This window comes from Hyperolius riggenbachi, chromosome 3 (genome assembly GCF_040937935.1).
Source record: "Hyperolius riggenbachi isolate aHypRig1 chromosome 3, aHypRig1.pri, whole genome shotgun sequence".
Lineage (NCBI taxonomy): Eukaryota > Metazoa > Chordata > Amphibia > Anura > Hyperoliidae > Hyperolius > Hyperolius riggenbachi.
The window spans coordinates 354,715,584-354,733,580 of record NC_090648.1 but is presented as its reverse complement, the minus strand read 5'-3'; the positions used below and the strand labels follow the sequence as shown (position 1 = coordinate 354,733,580).

Sequence of the window (17,997 nt, the reverse complement as noted above, 5' to 3'; positions counted from 1 at the left end):
CCATATGTGGAGGTATATGTGAGAGACTTACAGGTAGTTTAAAAAAAAAAAAAAAATGATATTGAGAAATTTAAAGCAGGCTTAGGCTACAAAAAGATTTCCAAAGCCTTGAACATCCCACGGAGCACTGTTCAAGCGAACATTCAGAAATTGAAGGAGTATGGCACAACTGTAAACCTACCAAGACAAGGCCATCCACCTAAACTCACAGGCCGAACAAGGAGAGCGCTGATCAGAAATGCAGTCAAGAGGCCCATGGTGACTCTGGACGAGCTGCAGAGATCTACAGCTCAGGTTCGGGAATCTGTCCATAGGACAACTATCAGTTGTGCAATGCACAAAGTTGGCCTTTATGGAAGAGTGTCAAGAAGAAAGCCATTAACAGAAAAGCATAAGAAATCCCGTTTGTGGTTTGCCACAAGCCATGTGGGGGACACAGCAAACGTGTGGAAGAAGGTGCTTTGGTCAGATGAGACCAAAATGGAACTTTTTGGCCAAAATGCTATGTGTGGCAGAAAACTAACACTACGCATCACTCTGAACACACCATCCGCACTGCAAAATATGGTGGTGGCAGCATCATGCTCTGGGGGTGCTTCTCTTCAGCAGGGGCAGGGAAGCTGGTCAGAGTTGATGGGAATATGGATGGAGCCAAATACAGGGCAATCTTGGAAGAAAACCTCTTGGAGTCTGCAAAAGACTTGAGACTGGGGCGGAGGTTCACCTTCTAGCAGGACAACGATCCTAGACAAGCCAGGGCAACAATGGAATGGTTTAAAACAAAACATATCCATGTGTTAGAATGGCCTAGTCAAAGTCCAGATCTAAATCCAATCGAGAATCTGTGGCAAGATCTGAAAACTGTTGTTCACAAACGCTGTCCATCTAATCTGACTGAGCTGGAGCGGTTTTGCAAAGAAGAATGGGCAAAGATTTCAGTCTCTAGATGTGCAAAGCTGGTAGAGACATACCCTAAAAGACTGGCAGCTGTAATTGCAGCAAAAGGTGGTTCTACAAAGTATTGACTCAGGGGGCTGAATAATTACGCACACTCCACTTTGCAGGTTTTTTTTTATGTTTGGAATCATGTACGATTTTCATTCCACTTCTCACGTGTACACCACTTGTATTGGTCTTTCACGTGGAATTCCAATAAAATGGATTCACGTTTGTGGCAGTAATATGATAAACTGGAAAAACTTCAAGGGGGCCGAATACTTTTGCAAGCCACTGTACATACAGGGTGCATTTCTCTGTTTTCCTTCTGTCTTGTGCAAGAGTTCAGGTCCACTTTAAAGGTAAAATAGGCAAGTCGCTTTAGACAGCTTTCTTCAGTAGGTTGTATGGCTATGTGACATTTCACTACCAGCTCAGAGTCAATAAAATGACACCTAATGGGGAGAAAACTTCTGAAATGCCAAGCTCATCTCCAGCAATGCCTCTCTTCAGGCTGGAAAGCCAGGTTACCCATGCAAAGAACAAACCATACAGGATAATGAATTCAGAAAAACAACTTTTTCCATATTTTCCAAGAAAAACACATTAAGACTTAAAACTGCACAAGCCAAATGTTACCTAGGATGAAGGGCAAAATTAATAAGGAACTCCGAAGTCAAGTCAGTCCAACGCAGGAGCCCGCTGTAACTGGATCAAAAGCCCAATACTTATGGGCAGGCTGCGATTTTTAAGGAGCATTGGTAATCTGGCTCCTGGGATTTGTCCAGCCCTGATGCCACTTCTCTCATCTCCGTTACACAAAAGCACAAGCTGACAACAATACTCTCTCTAGGATCCTGACTGCAAATAATCGCAGCTTACTAGGATTGCTTCATAAAGCTGGCCATACACTAGGTCAATTCCCCGCCGATCGACAGCAGATTCGATCACTGGGATCGAATCTGTCACATCGTTCACGATATACGCTAAATTTCGATCTATTTCGTCCCGAAATAGATCGATCCAGTCGATCGCTACGTGCGGGAAATTACCGTCGATCACCCGCGGGTAGGGATCGCGTCGCTAGCGGTGTTCGAGTGCCCGACGCAATAGAGCGGCAATCCATTACCTGCTCCGCCGGCGCGACTCCCCAGGTCTCCGCTCTGGTCTCTGGCATGCTTCACTTCTTCCTGCCTGGCAGGAAGTTTAAACAGTAGAGGGCGCTCTACTGTTTAAACTTCCTGCCGGGCAGGAAGAAGTAAAGCATGCCGGAGACCAGACCAGAGAAGACAGCGGAGACCTCAGGAGTCGCGCCGGCGGAGCAGGTAATGTATGTGCGGGGAAGGGGGGGGCAAGCAGCGGCAGCACCACCGATTGTGAACGGTTTCAGGCTGAAATCTGTTCACATTCTGTTTGCAGTAAAGGCAGCCACACGATCCCTCTCTGATTAGATTCGATCAGAGAGGGATCTATCTGTTGGTCGAATCTGATGGCAAATCGACTAGTGTATGGCTACCTTAACATTTCTCCACTGAACAATGAGCTGCATAAAGATAGAAATACACATGCTGCACAGTATTCTGATTCCACCAATAGATTTCAAGGAAATCGTCCAGCTCAAATCCACCATCATAAATGTAGGCATTTTGGGGCCTAGGTTATTTAGGATCTTTCATTGAAAATGAAACAAATCATCCCCTGCAAATCTATGCTGGATTTTTCTTATTGGGCTTGCAGCCCTCAATGCGACATACCATAGTGAGTGTGAGGCAGGGGTCACACTTGTCTTTCAGTTTCTACACTTTTCAGAAAACTGAAAGACAAATGTGACCTCTACCTTACAACAGCTAATGTAATTTATAGAGAAAACTGACAAATTGCGCAAGATGTCAGTTTTTTTTCTGCGTGCGAAATCTACATTCAAGTGTTACCTAGCTCATTGATTAACATGAGTTCTCAGTTGAAAACAGTTTTTCTGTGCAGAAAACGCGCACGAAAGCCAACAAGTGTGACCCCTGCCTGAAGGTACAGGGCTGTGGAATCAGTACAAAAATCAGCCAACTCAGTTTATGAAACCACCAACTCTAGGTAAACAAAAACTGCTCCAACTCCAGAGCCCTGACAAGGTGTCCAGTAATGATGCACTCTTACCAGACTGTAGTAGAAGGGTAAACTAAGCAAATGTACTTTAAAATATCCATTTAAATAAAGTAGCCCTTCATATTACATAGAAGTGGTAGGCTTGTACATTAGTGGGCACCCTTAGGTTACAATCAGTCTCCATAAGTCTCTGTTCCCACTTGAGCCGAGAGCAGACTTTTTATTGTCCATTCTTCGCTCATAGCAAAACTGACAATGAACAGCTCCTATTTTATATACAGGAGTTGTTCACACTTAGGCCGCGTTCACATTACAAACACGGACGGGCACGCATGCAGAACGCAACGCGTACAAACGCACGCCATCCGCGTTTGTATGCGTTGTGTGGCTGATCCCATCACTGAAAAGTGAATGGGACAGCCACGCGTTTTGGCAAAAAAATGCGTGCAGCATGCGTTCCCGGACCGCACAGGTCCGGAACGCATGCAGTGTGAACATCAGACAGTGCACTCTATGCACTGTCTGATGTCGTGCGTGTCGGCCACCTGCACGTGTTTCCAAAACGCGGATGGAAACGCGTGCAGTGTGAACGGGGCCTTAGCCTGCAACAAATCTGTGAAATGTGTTTCTGTAAGCAGGCCACACTTCTGTGCAGTCCATGATAATCCCGGGCAGGCAGATGCCTTTCCCTATATAGCCTATGGGGGGGGGGGGGGGGGGTAACAACTTCCCTGGGCTCCAAGCAGACTGTCTGCTCCCCCTGGCCAAATGTGACCCAGCTACACAGGCTTAAGGTAGCCATACACTGATAGATTTGCAGCAGATTCGACCATCAGATTTCTGACAGATTCCCGTCAGGTCACAGGAATCTGATGTGTGCCACATACTAGGAACAGATTTCAGATTTATTTATTTATTATTTATTTAATTTATAAAGCGCCAACATATTACGCAGCGCTGAATGAAATCTATGGAAAATTGATCTACCATTGGATCCAATGCAACTCTATGGGCCATCGATCTGCTGCTAGATTTTCCATCCTGTCAGATCAAAAATGGCTGCAAATAGATTGATTGGCCATTCGATCGTTGCCTGTATGTAATGTTTACAAACAACATGGCTGCTGTCGTATCACAGGAAGAAATAATCATATTCTATTGAAGCTGTTTGCAGCTTGATTTGCTGTGTAAACTACCTAAACTTTAGATAAGATATACAGACAAGTTACTGGCTATAGTTCGTTTTTCATCTCGGATCCGCTTTAATAGATCTCAAGTATCAGCGGTCACTTAGGATTTTTTTTTTTTTTTTTAACACACACACACACACACACACACACACACACACACACACACACACACACACACACACACACACACACACTTCCCCCACTTCTTCTCAGCACTAACTGTTTCTTGATTTAGACACAGAAATAAAAGGATATTCTTCAAAGAGCACCCCCTAAAATGCTCTACAATGAATGCTGGGAATATTGCATACCTAGTGAGGATTATACAGGGACAACATTTTACCAGATACAAGAAACCACCGCTGTGTGTGCTGTAGCTCTATACGTGCACACTGTAGTTTTGACGCCCAAAATGATCTTGAGTCATAACAGCTTTTCAGCATAGGTCTTTGGAAAGGGAGGGGGGAATGGGGCATCTTCCTTGCCCGGGATTACTGTGGGCTGCATAGAAGTGAGGTCTGCTTACTGCAATGGATCCCACATTCTCCACTCAAGTGAGAACACAGCCTGAGAACTTTTTATCAGCAATCAGCCAAGCAAAATCCATTAGGACGGACTGCAGAAGCAGTGATGGCAGATATATTGAGCAGACTATCACCTGAAACAATCACTTAAGGTGACAAAAGTCTGCTGTCCAAGTACAGAGTGTGGCTTCATAGCCTGAGTAACGTAAGCCACCATGTTGCATCTCCGAAGATACAGCTATATGCTTGTGTGTGGAAACTGTCATAAAAAGGTATACCAATCACCATCGGGTGTATGTATGGTACAACACCATCAAGCTTCAAAAGGTGAGAAGGTAATAAACAAAAAAAAAAATACAAAAATATATCTTGTAATAAACATACCCCACCTATTCATGCAAATATATGTACAGTAAAATGCAATACTATATTAAGTGGCAATAGTACATTTAAGGAGGTGATGAAATGGAAGGATCACAGCAAGCAAAGCAACACCTATATTTACTCTACAGCAGCACTCTACAGCAGAAGGCAGCCCAGGCAGGAGCATGGAAGGCAAGACAAGGAACAGAGGGCAAGGCACAAGTCTTACATGCAGGGCCTCCGCCACACGATGGTATTTGGTCTCTTCAGCAGTTAGGCCCTTGTGTGGAGTATAGCCAGCATCCCTGAGACCAGCCTGCTGCTCGAAGCGCTGAATGCTCTCTTGTGTATGTTCTGAAATGGGAGACATTTGCACACAAAGCTTTCAAGCGGGTGCCACAGACTGACTGGAGCCTTACTCCTCCAGATCCATTCCAGTTAGGGCAAAACAATACACACATATTGTAAACCAGGAAAATTAACATTCAAATGCTGTTAAAAAACACAGTAGATGTTAATCTGTTACTACAAAAAGCAGATGTGCAGTGTCTTTCACTTAAGGTGAACAATGAACCTGAACTCAGATTTAAAGTTGACCTGAACACGGTTTCGACTTCCTGATTCATGGAAGCAGTCATATTGTTAACAGCTTGTGCTTTCAAATGAGCTTATCTGCCATCTCTGCCATGACAGTCATGTGACAGAGGGAGAGATCAAATTACAACTCGAGAGACAATTGAGGGGGAATTAGACACAGGCTAAACTCTAAATACATACAGGGTGCATTTCTCCATGTTTCATTATGTTCTGTGCAAGAGTTCAGGTCCACTTTAAGAATGAAAGCCTTACTACAGGCCCATACACACAGGGAGGGAGGGGGGAGAAATGGCCAATGAATGACTTCTTACAGACAGTTTGAAAATCTGTAGCACAAATGACAGTTGAATTGAAAGATCCATGATGGTGATCAGGCATTTTATACGACTGACATGACAAATCACCTCAGCAGTGTGTACAGATCTTTAAACGATGTGTCCGCTAAATTCCGCTACAGCAGTAGGCCAAGTATTGCCCACTACATTTTCTCTTTGTAACCACTTCAGTGCTGTATTCATTACAAAGAGAAGATTACTGGTAAGTGGTTAAAAGATAAGTGAAATTTGCAGGAAAAAACAAAACAATAACTTATTCATCCCCCAAGTACACATTTGTTTGTGGGAGCAACTACCGTAATATGCCTGATCACCTCATCAGGGCCACAGCAATCCCTTTGCCACTGCTTCCCAATGGGAATTTGTGGAAAGCCTGTGAAATCTTATAGGGGACTTGCATTAAACTGCAAGTACTTTTACAAAGCAAACTACGGTAGGTGCAACTCATGCAGCAACAGATATACTATGGATTGGTCTTTGTGTATGGGTTCCCAGAGCTGCAGTAGGGCCATGGTGATCTACAACAGATTTGTGATGCAAGCTAGGCCAAAAACAAAGCAGAAATAAGTTACGATAGGCAGTTCTTAATACTGTGCAGCTATGAGAGGGGTAGGGGCTTATTAAGCAGTTTGCAATGCATCTTTATAAAGGAGCAATGGGAGATGTGCCCATCTGTACTGCTTCATATACATGCTCTCTGCTCAAGAATTGGGGAACATACATTCTGAGCAGCAACACTTGCACTATTTGCTCTGTCCTATTCCACATCAGTTTACACACTGATTGTGGTTGCACTGAGGTTTTCTGTTTGACCAACACATCTGTACATTCACCCACATCTGGTTAGACAGGTAAAAAGGTTACCCTCATTTTGGCTGCTGGTGGTGCTATGGGCCAGAGCAGGCAAGTCGAAGAATGGACAGCCCACCTAAGGTAAGTCACGTATGTTTGGACTCTGCAGGGAAACAGTGAGGGCGAGTTGCTTGAATTCAAAAGGTAGTATATGCAGCTGCTGAAGGAGTGTCTATTAGACTGCAGAATGCACTACCCCTATACTTCAGGCTTCCACTGTGGAATACAATTCCTATGTCCAGCTTTTGTGTAAGTGCAGGCAAGATTAGTTGGGACTCAGCTCTTTCCACAAAAAGGTTATACAGTATAAATGCATGAAAGGTTGCGCTGCTCAGACCTGTGTATTCAGCAGAGTATATAGTGGCTCTGTAATATTAACAAGCTGTCACATCATTGCATTCCAGCGGATCTGGAGGTGTGTTTAGCTCACAGGGGCAACAATGGGTGATTTGCATATTTCGGCAGTGATGCACTGGGAGAAATCTCGGAGCTCACTCCAACCTGAATTATTGCAAATACTTTCTGTTTTAAGAAAGCAAACTTGTTTTCCATAACATTTTAGTAAGACGGCTTTTTGGTCCATTGTAGTCCCTTACACAATCCAATGAGTTCACCACGAGCTTGCTGGGTAGTCTGTTACTTAGGGTCATAGAGTGTAACTCAGTGGACAATTTGCAGAAAGTATTTTAATAAGCCATTTCCTAATAGAATAATGAATTTCAGCCTGTGACTATCCTGGGACAGGATATATATGTGCTGTACACAGACTGGAGTAATTTGGCCATGAGCAAAACTATTCGCCTTCACTGGGTCAATGATCCTCTTATAGATGGGGACAGGAAAAGGAGCACAAGTCATACCACTGTAGGGTAATCTAAAGCTAGCCATACATGCATCGGTTTTATCCTGAATGTGCCAATCCAATAAATCTCTGATTTTTCACAATCTGATCAGATTCTAATCAGTGTGTACAGATGCCTTAACAGTGATTGGCAAAAAAAAAACAAAAAACAAAAAAAAAACAAAAAAAAAAACAAAAAAAAAAGCGCTCTATTCTGGATCCACGGGGCAAACAGCTGTTTGGAAATAGAGACTAGAGATGTGGAGGTGTGCGTGCAGAGCCTTGCCTTTCTGATCACTCCCAGGGCTCCGTTTCCCTGCAAATTGCTCCGGTAGCGACCGTGACCTTAGTAAATCGCCAACCATTGAGCCAGAGATACCCCCCTCTGCAGTACGTCTTATCCACCACCTTATGACTGCTTGCTTGTCTCCGGATGGTCATTCAAACATACTGTGCATGTGAGTACCTCAGTGTCAAAGGTTGGTGACTAACTAAAGTTGCACCTGCTACTGGAACAATTTGTGGGGAAATGAAGCCTCACGTAAATGATCAGGTAGACTGGTCGGGCCCCACATCGCTGAAGCCTCCATTTCCAAAATCCACTCATAAGGATTTCTCAGGTATCCTTTAAGGGGGTCAGAAAAACATCTGGTACTAAGTAGGTTGATTATATTAAAAAAAGAAAACACACACACACACACACACACACACACACACACACACACACACACACACACACACACACACACACACACACACATCACCAGATAGCTGCTAATTGGTATAACCAAGGATAACCTCAGCTGACAGCGCAAACATCAGGATAGGGAAGGTCTGTCTACTCAGCACCTCTGCTGAAGAGGTTCCCCAGAGATTTTCCATCTGCACAGCTGTGTAAGAGTAAACACACAACATATGGCAAGTCATGCACACTGCACTGAAAGGGATAAAAAGGGTTTTCCACAAAGATTGCTGAAGATTGTTAACAGCTATCCAAGGGAGCTTCTGTCAGAAACATGAAGATTTTTGCAAAATAAAAAAAAAAAAAAAACCCTCAAAAAAGTCTGGGGGAAAAAAATAAAATTTGCTGCAGCTATCTCAAAGGTTTTAAAGGGATGGAATTACCAGTGTAATGAAACTGCACAGAAGCTAAAATGAGTATACAGTACTTACAGTATACATGCTCTTTAAACCAGGATGTAAACATTGCGCAATTACAAGTCATGCAGAAACCAGATTTCCAGATTACTTGAAAAATATTTGGTCTAAAGTCAGCCTGTGATAATACAAACATGGGAGGTGGCAATTACTTTTAGAAGCTGCTAGTTCGGACTGTCATGCTCATCCCACAGTCTATGAAGTTACTGGATTCGAATAAGGATTCGAGTCAAGACTTTTCAAGGCTTGTTCCAGGCCATAGAGTAATTTTCCACAGACTGATCATGCCATCCAGAAAACAAGCAGCTTCTTTAAAGCGAAACCAAGTGGTTGCTCCCACATTGATCTCACAGGTGCAGGAGGCCACCGCATACAAAATCACCAACACCAATTAAAACCAGAAGAGATTGGATGCAGTTACTATACACCACAGATGAGGAGAGATGCTGTCCTTACTTGTCATGAGCGAGTTCATGATGACAGAGGTAGCCTTAGCTTTCACCACAGGAACCTTCTCAAGGGAAGAGGAGTGGGGCAAAGCAGGCGGGGGCATGCTGTTATCCCCATCCTCAACCTGCTCAAGACAGAGGAGAATGTATAGGAGGAAAGAGTGGGCATGACATTATGATAGGTGGGGAGGAGGGAAAAACAAAAAAAACAGAGTTACGTTACAAGTCTTCACTTTTACTACAAGACAATCTATAGCTACTATATTAGCAAACATTAAATCAAAGTGCAGCGAGTCACTTCAGGTTCTCATTTGTAAAGATCTCTGAAGACATGCATATAAAAAACACTGGACAAATGTGGGTGCAGGGTGAAACTGAAAGACAGCTCACCCTACTCCTAAAACTCCTGGGTACCTTAAAAAATTATCCCCCAAGTTGCTTCAACTTGGGGGGTAATTCAGGCACTGGCTACTGCCAGTGCCCCCCCTCCCCCCCCCCCCCCAAAAAAAAACAGTCATTAAGGGCCCTTTTCCACCTGCAGTCACTAGCGTTCACGCTGAACGCTAGCGATTGCTGAATCGCAAAACCGGCGATTCCGACGCTCGCGGCCACGATTTTGCTATGCACTGCATAGCAAAATCGCGGCAAATACCGCTCCGCCGCGCGTTCGCGTTCCCGTCAAAAGCGAATCGCGGTAGTGGAAATGACCTACCGCGATTCCTATGTTAAAAAGCAAACCGTAGCGATTGTAAAATCGCTAGCGGTTTGCGGTTTTGCGATTCAGCCAGCGCAAACGCGCTGGTGGAAAAGGGCCCTGAGTGCCGCTATAGCCATAATTCCCATTACGGCCTATGGTGGCACCCAAATCAGTGCAGCACTGAATTTAGACGTTCTTCTCTGGAGTGCACAAAGATACACCATGCAACAGGCAAAAGCATTTATCTGCTGTGTATGGGGTTAAACAAAGAAGTCAATCGAGAATATAGCTGAGAGAGGCTACAGCACACAGTGGTGAGCAGGCAACACACGCACCTAACTCACACTGAGGAAATCTCTCCAGGAAGAGGGAAATTCTAACACTGAAGAAAAACAATGGGGAAAAAAAAAAAAAAAAAAAGTTAAAAAAAAAAAAAAAAAAAACAGACTTGGGAATGGTGGATTTCTCCAACATGCTCATAAAAAGCAGATATTGGCCAGAATCTACTCTTAAAGTGTACCTGAGCTCATTTAAAGAAAGCTTTATACATACCAGGGGCTTCCTCCAGCCCCATACTCTCCGATCGCTCCCACGCCGCCGTCCTCAGTCTTCTGCAATGCTGGTACCGGGTCCCTGCACTTCCGTCAGTTGGAGCCAGTCTGGCGTAAGAAGTGCGCCCTGTTCGTAAAGAGCGCACTTCTCCTGCGTAGACTGGAGCCGACTGACTTAAGTGTGGAGACCCGGTACCAGAGCTGGAGAAGAGAGTGAGGATGGCATCGTGGGAGTGAGTGGAGCGTATGGGCCTGGAGGAAGCCCCAAGTATGAATAAATCTTTATTTAAACGAGCTCGGATGCTGCCATATTTATTTTCTTTTAAACAACCTGGCAATCCTGATGATTGATTTGGCAGCAGTAGTGTCTGAATCACACCTGAAACAAGCATGCAGCTAACCCAGTCAGATCTGACAATGTCATTAACACCTGATCTGCTGCACCCTTGTTCAGGTTCTATTGTTAAAGCAGAGGATCAGCAGGAAACTGGCATTGCTTGAAAGAAAATAAAGATGGCAGCCTCAATATCCCTCTCACTTCAGTTATCCTTTAAAGGGAACCTAAACACAGGGATATGGATTTTTCCTTTTAAAATTATACCAGTTGCCCGACTCTCCTGCTGATCCTGTGTCTCTAAGGGCCCATTTCCACTAGAGCGAATCCGCATGCGTTCTCTGCATGCCCTGTTTCCACTTGTCAGTTTTTTTCCTGCGTTTTTCTGTGCAGGATTTTTCTGCACAGGATTTTTCTGCACGGTAGAGCCTGCAGAATTCGCCTGCGTAAGGAATGCAGGCGATTCGCAGGCTATGTATTTAATAGGGAAAACGCGCATGCGTTTTTTGCCGCGATTTTGTGTGCGAATTCGCATGAAAACTAATGTAAATTGAACCAGGCAGTGACATGGTTAAATTCGCATATACCCTGCCTATGCGAAATCGCGGCAAAAAACGCACGCGGAATCGAATCCGAATGCAAATTTCATCAGCGGTGGAATCCCGGTGATTCGCACCGCACTAGTGGAAACGAGCCCTAATACTAATACTTTTAACCAAAGACCCTCAACAAGCATACAGATCAGGGGCTCTGACTGAAGTCAGACTGGATTAGCTGCATGCTTGTTTCAGGTGTGTGACTCAGCCACTACTGCATCTAAAGAGATCAGCAGGATTGCCAGGCAACTGGTATTGTTTAAAAGGAAACATCCATATCTCTCTCTCAGTTAAGGTTCCCTTTAAAGGAGAATTCCAAAGTATCATTGGAGTTACGATTAAAACCGCACCATTTGCAACTTAGGCTCGGTACACACATGAGATAAAAGTCTTTGGAAAATGAAAGATCAAAGACCAAATTTTACCACCTTTCATGTAGTAGAGTATATCTACACAGTCTATTCTATTAAGTGGAGTACACCAATCAGATGAAAATCTTTGCAAACTGAGCAATTTGTCAGTCGCATAAGTTTGAAAGACTGATCTTTTTGCATGTGTACAGCATCTTTAGAAAGATCAGTTCCTGCAAAACTCATTCATAGCCTATGATATCTGGAGATCTCATACACGCCTTGTTTGTTTAACAGACAGTCATCTGCAGATGACGTTAAATGTTGAACAAGGATTGGCCACTTTTGCACGTCATGCCATGTGGAAACAACGGATTCGTACAATAAAACCACAAACCTGGCGAGCGGATGTGGAGAAGACTGGATAGAAAACTTATCCTATGCAAAAGTTTGTTGATTTTACATTCCAGTAACGATTGACGTTGGTCAAGGACCTGCTAGTGTATGCAAGTTGCTCATCAAAAATAAATGCACATGTTGCAGTGCTTGAGAGTGCAGCAGTGGGAGAGGGGAGCTGCTGACTGTTCCTATTTGAGCAATAGGTGCATGTTTGTAGGACTTCAAGGACAGCTGTAACGAGAGGGATATGGAGGCTGCCATATTTATATCCTTTTAAAACAATACTAGTTGCCTGGCAGCCCTGCTGATCTTTATGGATGCAGTAGTGTCTGAATCACACCAGAAACAAGCATGCAGCTAATCTTGTCAGATCTGACATGCATGCTTGTTCAGGGTCTATGGCTGAAAGTATTCGAGGCAGAGGATCAGCAGGACTGACAGGCAACTGGTATTGGGCCCTTTTCCACTAGCAATCGCAATCACAAATCACAAATGCCAGTGATTGCGATTGCGATTTTTCATTAATTCTGTTATGCGATTGCGATTTGCGATTTTCAATTGCATTGCATTATCATTGTAAAAATCGCTCCAGCAAGCGATTGCGATTTGCGATTAGCGATTTCCAAATCGAATCACTGTAGTGGAAAATACTTCTCATGATTTCTATGATAAAGTAACAACCCTAGCGATTTGCGATTTTGCGATTCAGCAATCACAATCGCTCTAGTGGAAAAGGGCCCTAAGAGAAAAATTAATATGGCAGCCTCCATGCCCCCCTCTCCTTTAAAAGTATTTCTATGTTCATTTTATAGTACTCACATTTCCTAAAATGTCTGCTTCACATATAAAATGAAGCTGTATGCTAACACAAAATATATTTTAATAATTTGAATGCCCATTGCTGGTTGTTAAAATCACCTTAGAAGGGAAAAAAAAAAAAAAAAAAACCCACAACCCACTAATGTGGCACCTGCTTTATTAATGGAGCCAGCTCCTAAAATTTCCTGCTGGCTTCTGAATTCCATAAAAAAAAAAAAAATAAATAAAAAAAAAAAAGTGGTGTATGGCCAGTTTAAAACATACCAGGTGCAAGGAAAATGATTCTAAACTGTGGTATCCCCATGTACTGTAGTGGTGTGTACTTACAAGCAATCACATCTTTCCTTTGGTGGCTGGATAGTGTATTGGTTAAGGGCTCTGCCTCTGACATGGGAGACCAGGGTTCCAATCTCAGCTCTGCCTGTTCAGTAATCCAGCACCTATTCAGGAGACCTTGGGCAAGTCTCCCTAACACTTCTACTGCCTATAGCGCGCGTCCAAGTGGTTGCAGCTTTGGCGCTTTGAGTCCGCCAGGAGAAATGCGCCATATAAGTGTTTGTCTTTATCCTGTTTGTACGGTGGAGTACTGTAATCCCATCCAGTAAGCTCCATGCAAGCAGACTGACGAAATAATGGTTTCACCCTAATACAGTGCGAAGCCTCCAGTCATCTCTACGCACAGTTCGGGTGCCTAGTATTTCTCGCAAATTATGGAAAGTAGTAGAGGCGCAAGAAGGATGTGATCACTTGTGAGTACATATCCTAGAATGTCTGGGACATGTTCAAGTTAAAAAGTTTAAAGGGAATCTGAAGTGAAAATAAACTTATGATATAATGAATTGTATGTGTAGTACAGCTAAGAAATATGACAATAGTAGCAAAGGTATGAGCCTCATATTTTTTTCCAGTAAAGGAAGAGTTAAACTGCAGTTATCTATGCAAAACAGCTTCTCTGAGCTCTCCAACCAAACTTGGTCGGCTACAGTGCTATTGTCTGAAGCACCTATACATCAAAGAAACAGTGAAAGATAACTTCAGATTAGATTTTACTGCAGAGAAGTTGAAAGGGTCATTATGTCTGCTCTGTTTCATAGTTTAAAATGTAGAGTGTAGTTTGTAAACTGCAAATATTAGAGAATGATGCAATGTAAAAAAAAAAAAAAAAAAACTATTTAGCTAAAATTAAAAATGAGACTTTTCTTTGCTACTTATGGTCTATTAATTATCCATACTACACACACACAAATTTATATATTTTTTTTTGCTTCAGTGTCACTAAGTTTGGCCCTGCTACACAGGAAGATCTGTACCTTTAAAAAGACACGCAGGTGGCGCTCTATAGCCTACCTTAGACAGCTTCTGGTATTTACGTTCTGGAATTACAGGGTTTCTCCACAAGGTGTTAGTGCACAGATCCGATGGGGGAGGAGTCATCGGTGACAGATCATCTAGAGCATCATCATAACTGAAAGCACGACGGTGCATCCCGATAGGCAGGGACATTTTTCCTAGAAGACCACTGGAGCCGTGCTCAATGGCTGAGGACAAAGAGCTCACCACTTACTGTACAGTTCAGATTTACAAATACAGTATTCTTCAGCAAACAAACACACACACACACAATTTATGCTTGCTACATATTGTTCGTTATTCTTGTGAACAAAGTTTTTTTACCTACAATAGTGACAAGATATACTGTAGATAGTGTTACAAAACCCTGCAAGGGTCACCAACACATATACTTTCAGAAAAGTCATAAGAGCCAGTAAGCAGGTAAACATGCATTCCAATGCATACAAGTGCAAGTGATAATGTATAGTATTACTGTGACAACATTGCCACTGACCTGTAGCCTCAATTTCAAGATTCACTTTTTTTTTGTAAACAAAAAGGAATGAACAGAAGAGAAAAGACAACTGAATCAGAGTGCAACCAGCATTAGTAAGAGCCTGTAGGATGGGTTAAAGTTCACCTCCAAAACACAGACTCTGTATACACTATGTACAACAAATATGCAAGTCTTCAGAGCAATTTTATTTCACTACGCTGTGATCATGACCTTTCCATATACTATTTGATTCTACCATCAGAACTCCATGGTATTCATAGTTCTGAAGCAGCTTTCCTACACATTTTTGATTTGCAAGGGTAACAACATTAGGGATTGTGACTGAAATGCAAATAATTCCAAACTGAAGCAGACTTATGCAAGCTTTTAATGCACATCTATGAAGTTTGAAAATAGTAAAATAGAGACCCACCTAAGCTTATTTCGAGTGGTCTATTTTCAAGCTGCATTAAAAAAAAAAAAAAATTCTGCCTCAATACTGAACTGTTTGCATCTCATTGACCATCCCTACTCCCGATACCAATTCCAGAGACTGCAACACTAGTGACGTTTCAGGAAATATATACCATACATGCCTTCCAATGGAAGAAAGGTCTTCATTTCAAAACTACTGGTAAGTCTAACCATGAAGGTCCTGGGCAAATAGGAAAATACCACTGACAAATGAGTCTCTATATATCTGGCCTTCACATGCTAGACTACTCTGCACCAGCCTTGCTGCATTCATGGAGGAGAGCCATGGGTAAGAGATGATTTACCAGGTACATCAGGTTGTCTCGATGCCATTTTAGTGGACACAGATGCTGCCTTTTTATTCTAGGATACTCCAGAAAATATTTGTGGTTACCTGGTGAAAACAAAGATTTATCACTCAAAGAAACATTTCATAAGAGATAAAAGGAAGTGTGGTAGCACAAGAGATAGCAATAGGGACAATAATCAATCTGAAACACTTGGTGAAGAGAGATGGAGTCAGCACTGTGCAATGATTAGATGTACAAAACACATTCACAATGCTTACAACTGCTGTTGGCACTCGAGCAATTATCTTACCAGGCTACAGTTCTCCCAGGTTTATGAGGAATGAGAGGCAGCACATAGGAACATACTGCAAAGAAAGCAGAAACCCTGATGGGAGCTCTGGAACGGTCCATGCAGGGTACCTGGAGACCAAGTAGAGAAAGAGTACTGAAACACAGTTTACTTACTGGTTACGTAATACAAGTAGATTCTTGGCAACAAGTTGCTCATGTTCCAAGCACTGTAGACATAAGGTAGCCATACAGCACTTGAATAGATAGATCCCTCTCTGATCCAATCAAACGGCTCACACACCACACAGCAATTTCCAATAGATTTCAGCATGAAGTCTAGGGAATACCATATATTGAACGCCGCTACCACCGCATGCCCAAATGCAGCCCTTGCGACCAGGGTTATAAAATGAAGGTTGATCGTCCCACAATATTTACTAATGTATGGGAACCCTTATAAGAAAAGGATCTCAGAAGGTAAAGCCCCATACAGACCATCTTTGTCAGCCCAAACAATCTTCGTGAGATAAATTTAGGCCTGTGGCACGTAAGCTACCTGCATACGCTGAATTAAACTTGGAAAAGGCGGCCATTGAAGGCAAAACAGCATGTAGTCGTCTAGTGCAACGCTGCATTTTCAATAGATTTCATGTGGGAATCTATTGACAAATCTCACTGCAGTGGGTGGAGGGAATATATCTCTCTCAAATTTAAAAAACCAGATCATTATCTTTCCCCACATTGGGTGGCTAATAATGTTTGGCTACCTTAATGTTTGTGTATGGCTTTGACAAACCATAAACCACATAAAAATCTATCCGTGTGCGCCTGCTACTATGTGTGTTGTATCGGACTTTATTGAAGCCTGTGTTGCCTGCATTTTCTGCCATATGGGTAATGTTACAGCAGCAAATGTGGGCGACACAGGCTTTAATAAACTCGGAGACCACACGACCCCACACACAATCTTATGCCGGTCAAACACGGCTGCGATTATGCACCGGATCGAGCCGCTGGCTCGATGCCGGTGCATCTCCGCTCATCCCCGCAAGCGGCTGCTAATCAGCCGCTCGTTTATTCTATTGTTCTCCCCACCGGTATCGAGAAAAGTATCGATCCAGCGGGGTATCGGACATCAGGCTCGATTGATAATCCTCCCCAGCAGCCGTGTATGCCCAGCATGACAGTATACTAGATTAACGGCAGGCACTCAGGCTGGTTTTATGAGCTGATCTTTTCTTGTCAGTGGCTTGACTGGGAAAACCAAATGATAGGAGTAAACACAAAAAAAAAAAAAAAAAAACACAGGGCCATGGAAAATTAGGTTGGGGGAAGGGGGGAGGACAAATGGAGCAGTGCATATGAAATGACCAAGTTATTCACATCCGCTTATAATGATCTTGAAAAGGGAATGAAGGACTTGTTCCCTTGGGTGACAGTTCAGGGCCTAGACTCTACAGGGGTGTTAGTTTGAAGGATAGAGACGTGCGCTGCTGCTATGGGAGGGGCTTGTTCGAGACAGTCCGTCAGGTAATCTTAACCAGTTCCATGCCATGCTAATTGAAATTATGCCCTGGCAGTGATAGCTGCAAAACAGGGAATACAGTGGGTTGCAAAAGTATTCGGCCCCCTTGAAGTTTTCCACATTTTGTCACATTACTGCCACAAACATGCATCAATTTTATTGGAATTCAACCTGAAAGACCAATACAAAGTGGTGTACATTGTGGCAAATTGCAAACGGGACTTCTTATGCTTTCTGTTAATACCTTTCTTCTTGCCGCTCTTTCATAAAGGCCAACTTTGTACACTGCATGACTAATAGTTGTCCTATGGACAGTCTCCCACCTGAGCTGTAGATCTCTGCACCTCGTCCAGAGTCACCATGGGCCTCTTGACTGCATTTCTGATCAGCGCTCTCCTTGTTCGGCCTGTGAGTTTAGGTGGATGGCCTTGTCTTGGTAGGTTTACAGTTGTGCCATACTCCTTCCATTTCTGAATGATCGCTTGAACAGTGCTCCGT

The 17,997-nt window shown here is 43.2% G+C and overlaps 2 protein-coding genes across 4 annotated transcripts in view; one reads left to right on the top strand and one right to left on the bottom strand.

The window, feature by feature from the left end:
- KIAA1191 (KIAA1191 ortholog) overlaps positions 1-17,997 on the bottom strand; it is a 43,835-nt gene that overhangs the window by 9,933 nt on the left and 15,905 nt on the right. The window contains exons 2-6 of the mRNA XM_068277113.1: positions 15,994-16,103; positions 15,699-15,787; positions 14,439-14,629; positions 9,353-9,470; positions 5,343-5,467 (exon numbers count right to left, since the gene is read on the bottom strand). Coding sequence (XP_068133214.1) covers positions 5,343-5,467; positions 9,353-9,470; positions 14,439-14,629; positions 15,699-15,726 — 462 coding nt within the window. The 5' untranslated portion in view covers positions 15,727-15,787; positions 15,994-16,103. The remainder of the gene's footprint in view (positions 1-5,342; positions 5,468-9,352; positions 9,471-14,438; positions 14,630-15,698; positions 15,788-15,993; positions 16,104-17,997) is intronic.
- The window catches only part of SIMC1 (SUMO interacting motifs containing 1), a 190,800-nt gene that overhangs the window by 161,396 nt on the left and 11,407 nt on the right, over positions 1-17,997 (top strand). Inside the window, exon 10 of one of the 3 annotated variants that reach the window (XM_068277109.1) lies at positions 12,171-12,321. The exons of the other annotated variants lie outside the window; for them this stretch is intronic. Coding sequence (XP_068133210.1) covers positions 12,171-12,301 — 131 coding nt within the window. The 3' untranslated portion in view covers positions 12,302-12,321. The remainder of the gene's footprint in view (positions 1-12,170; positions 12,322-17,997) is intronic. 3 annotated transcript variants of the gene reach the window in all.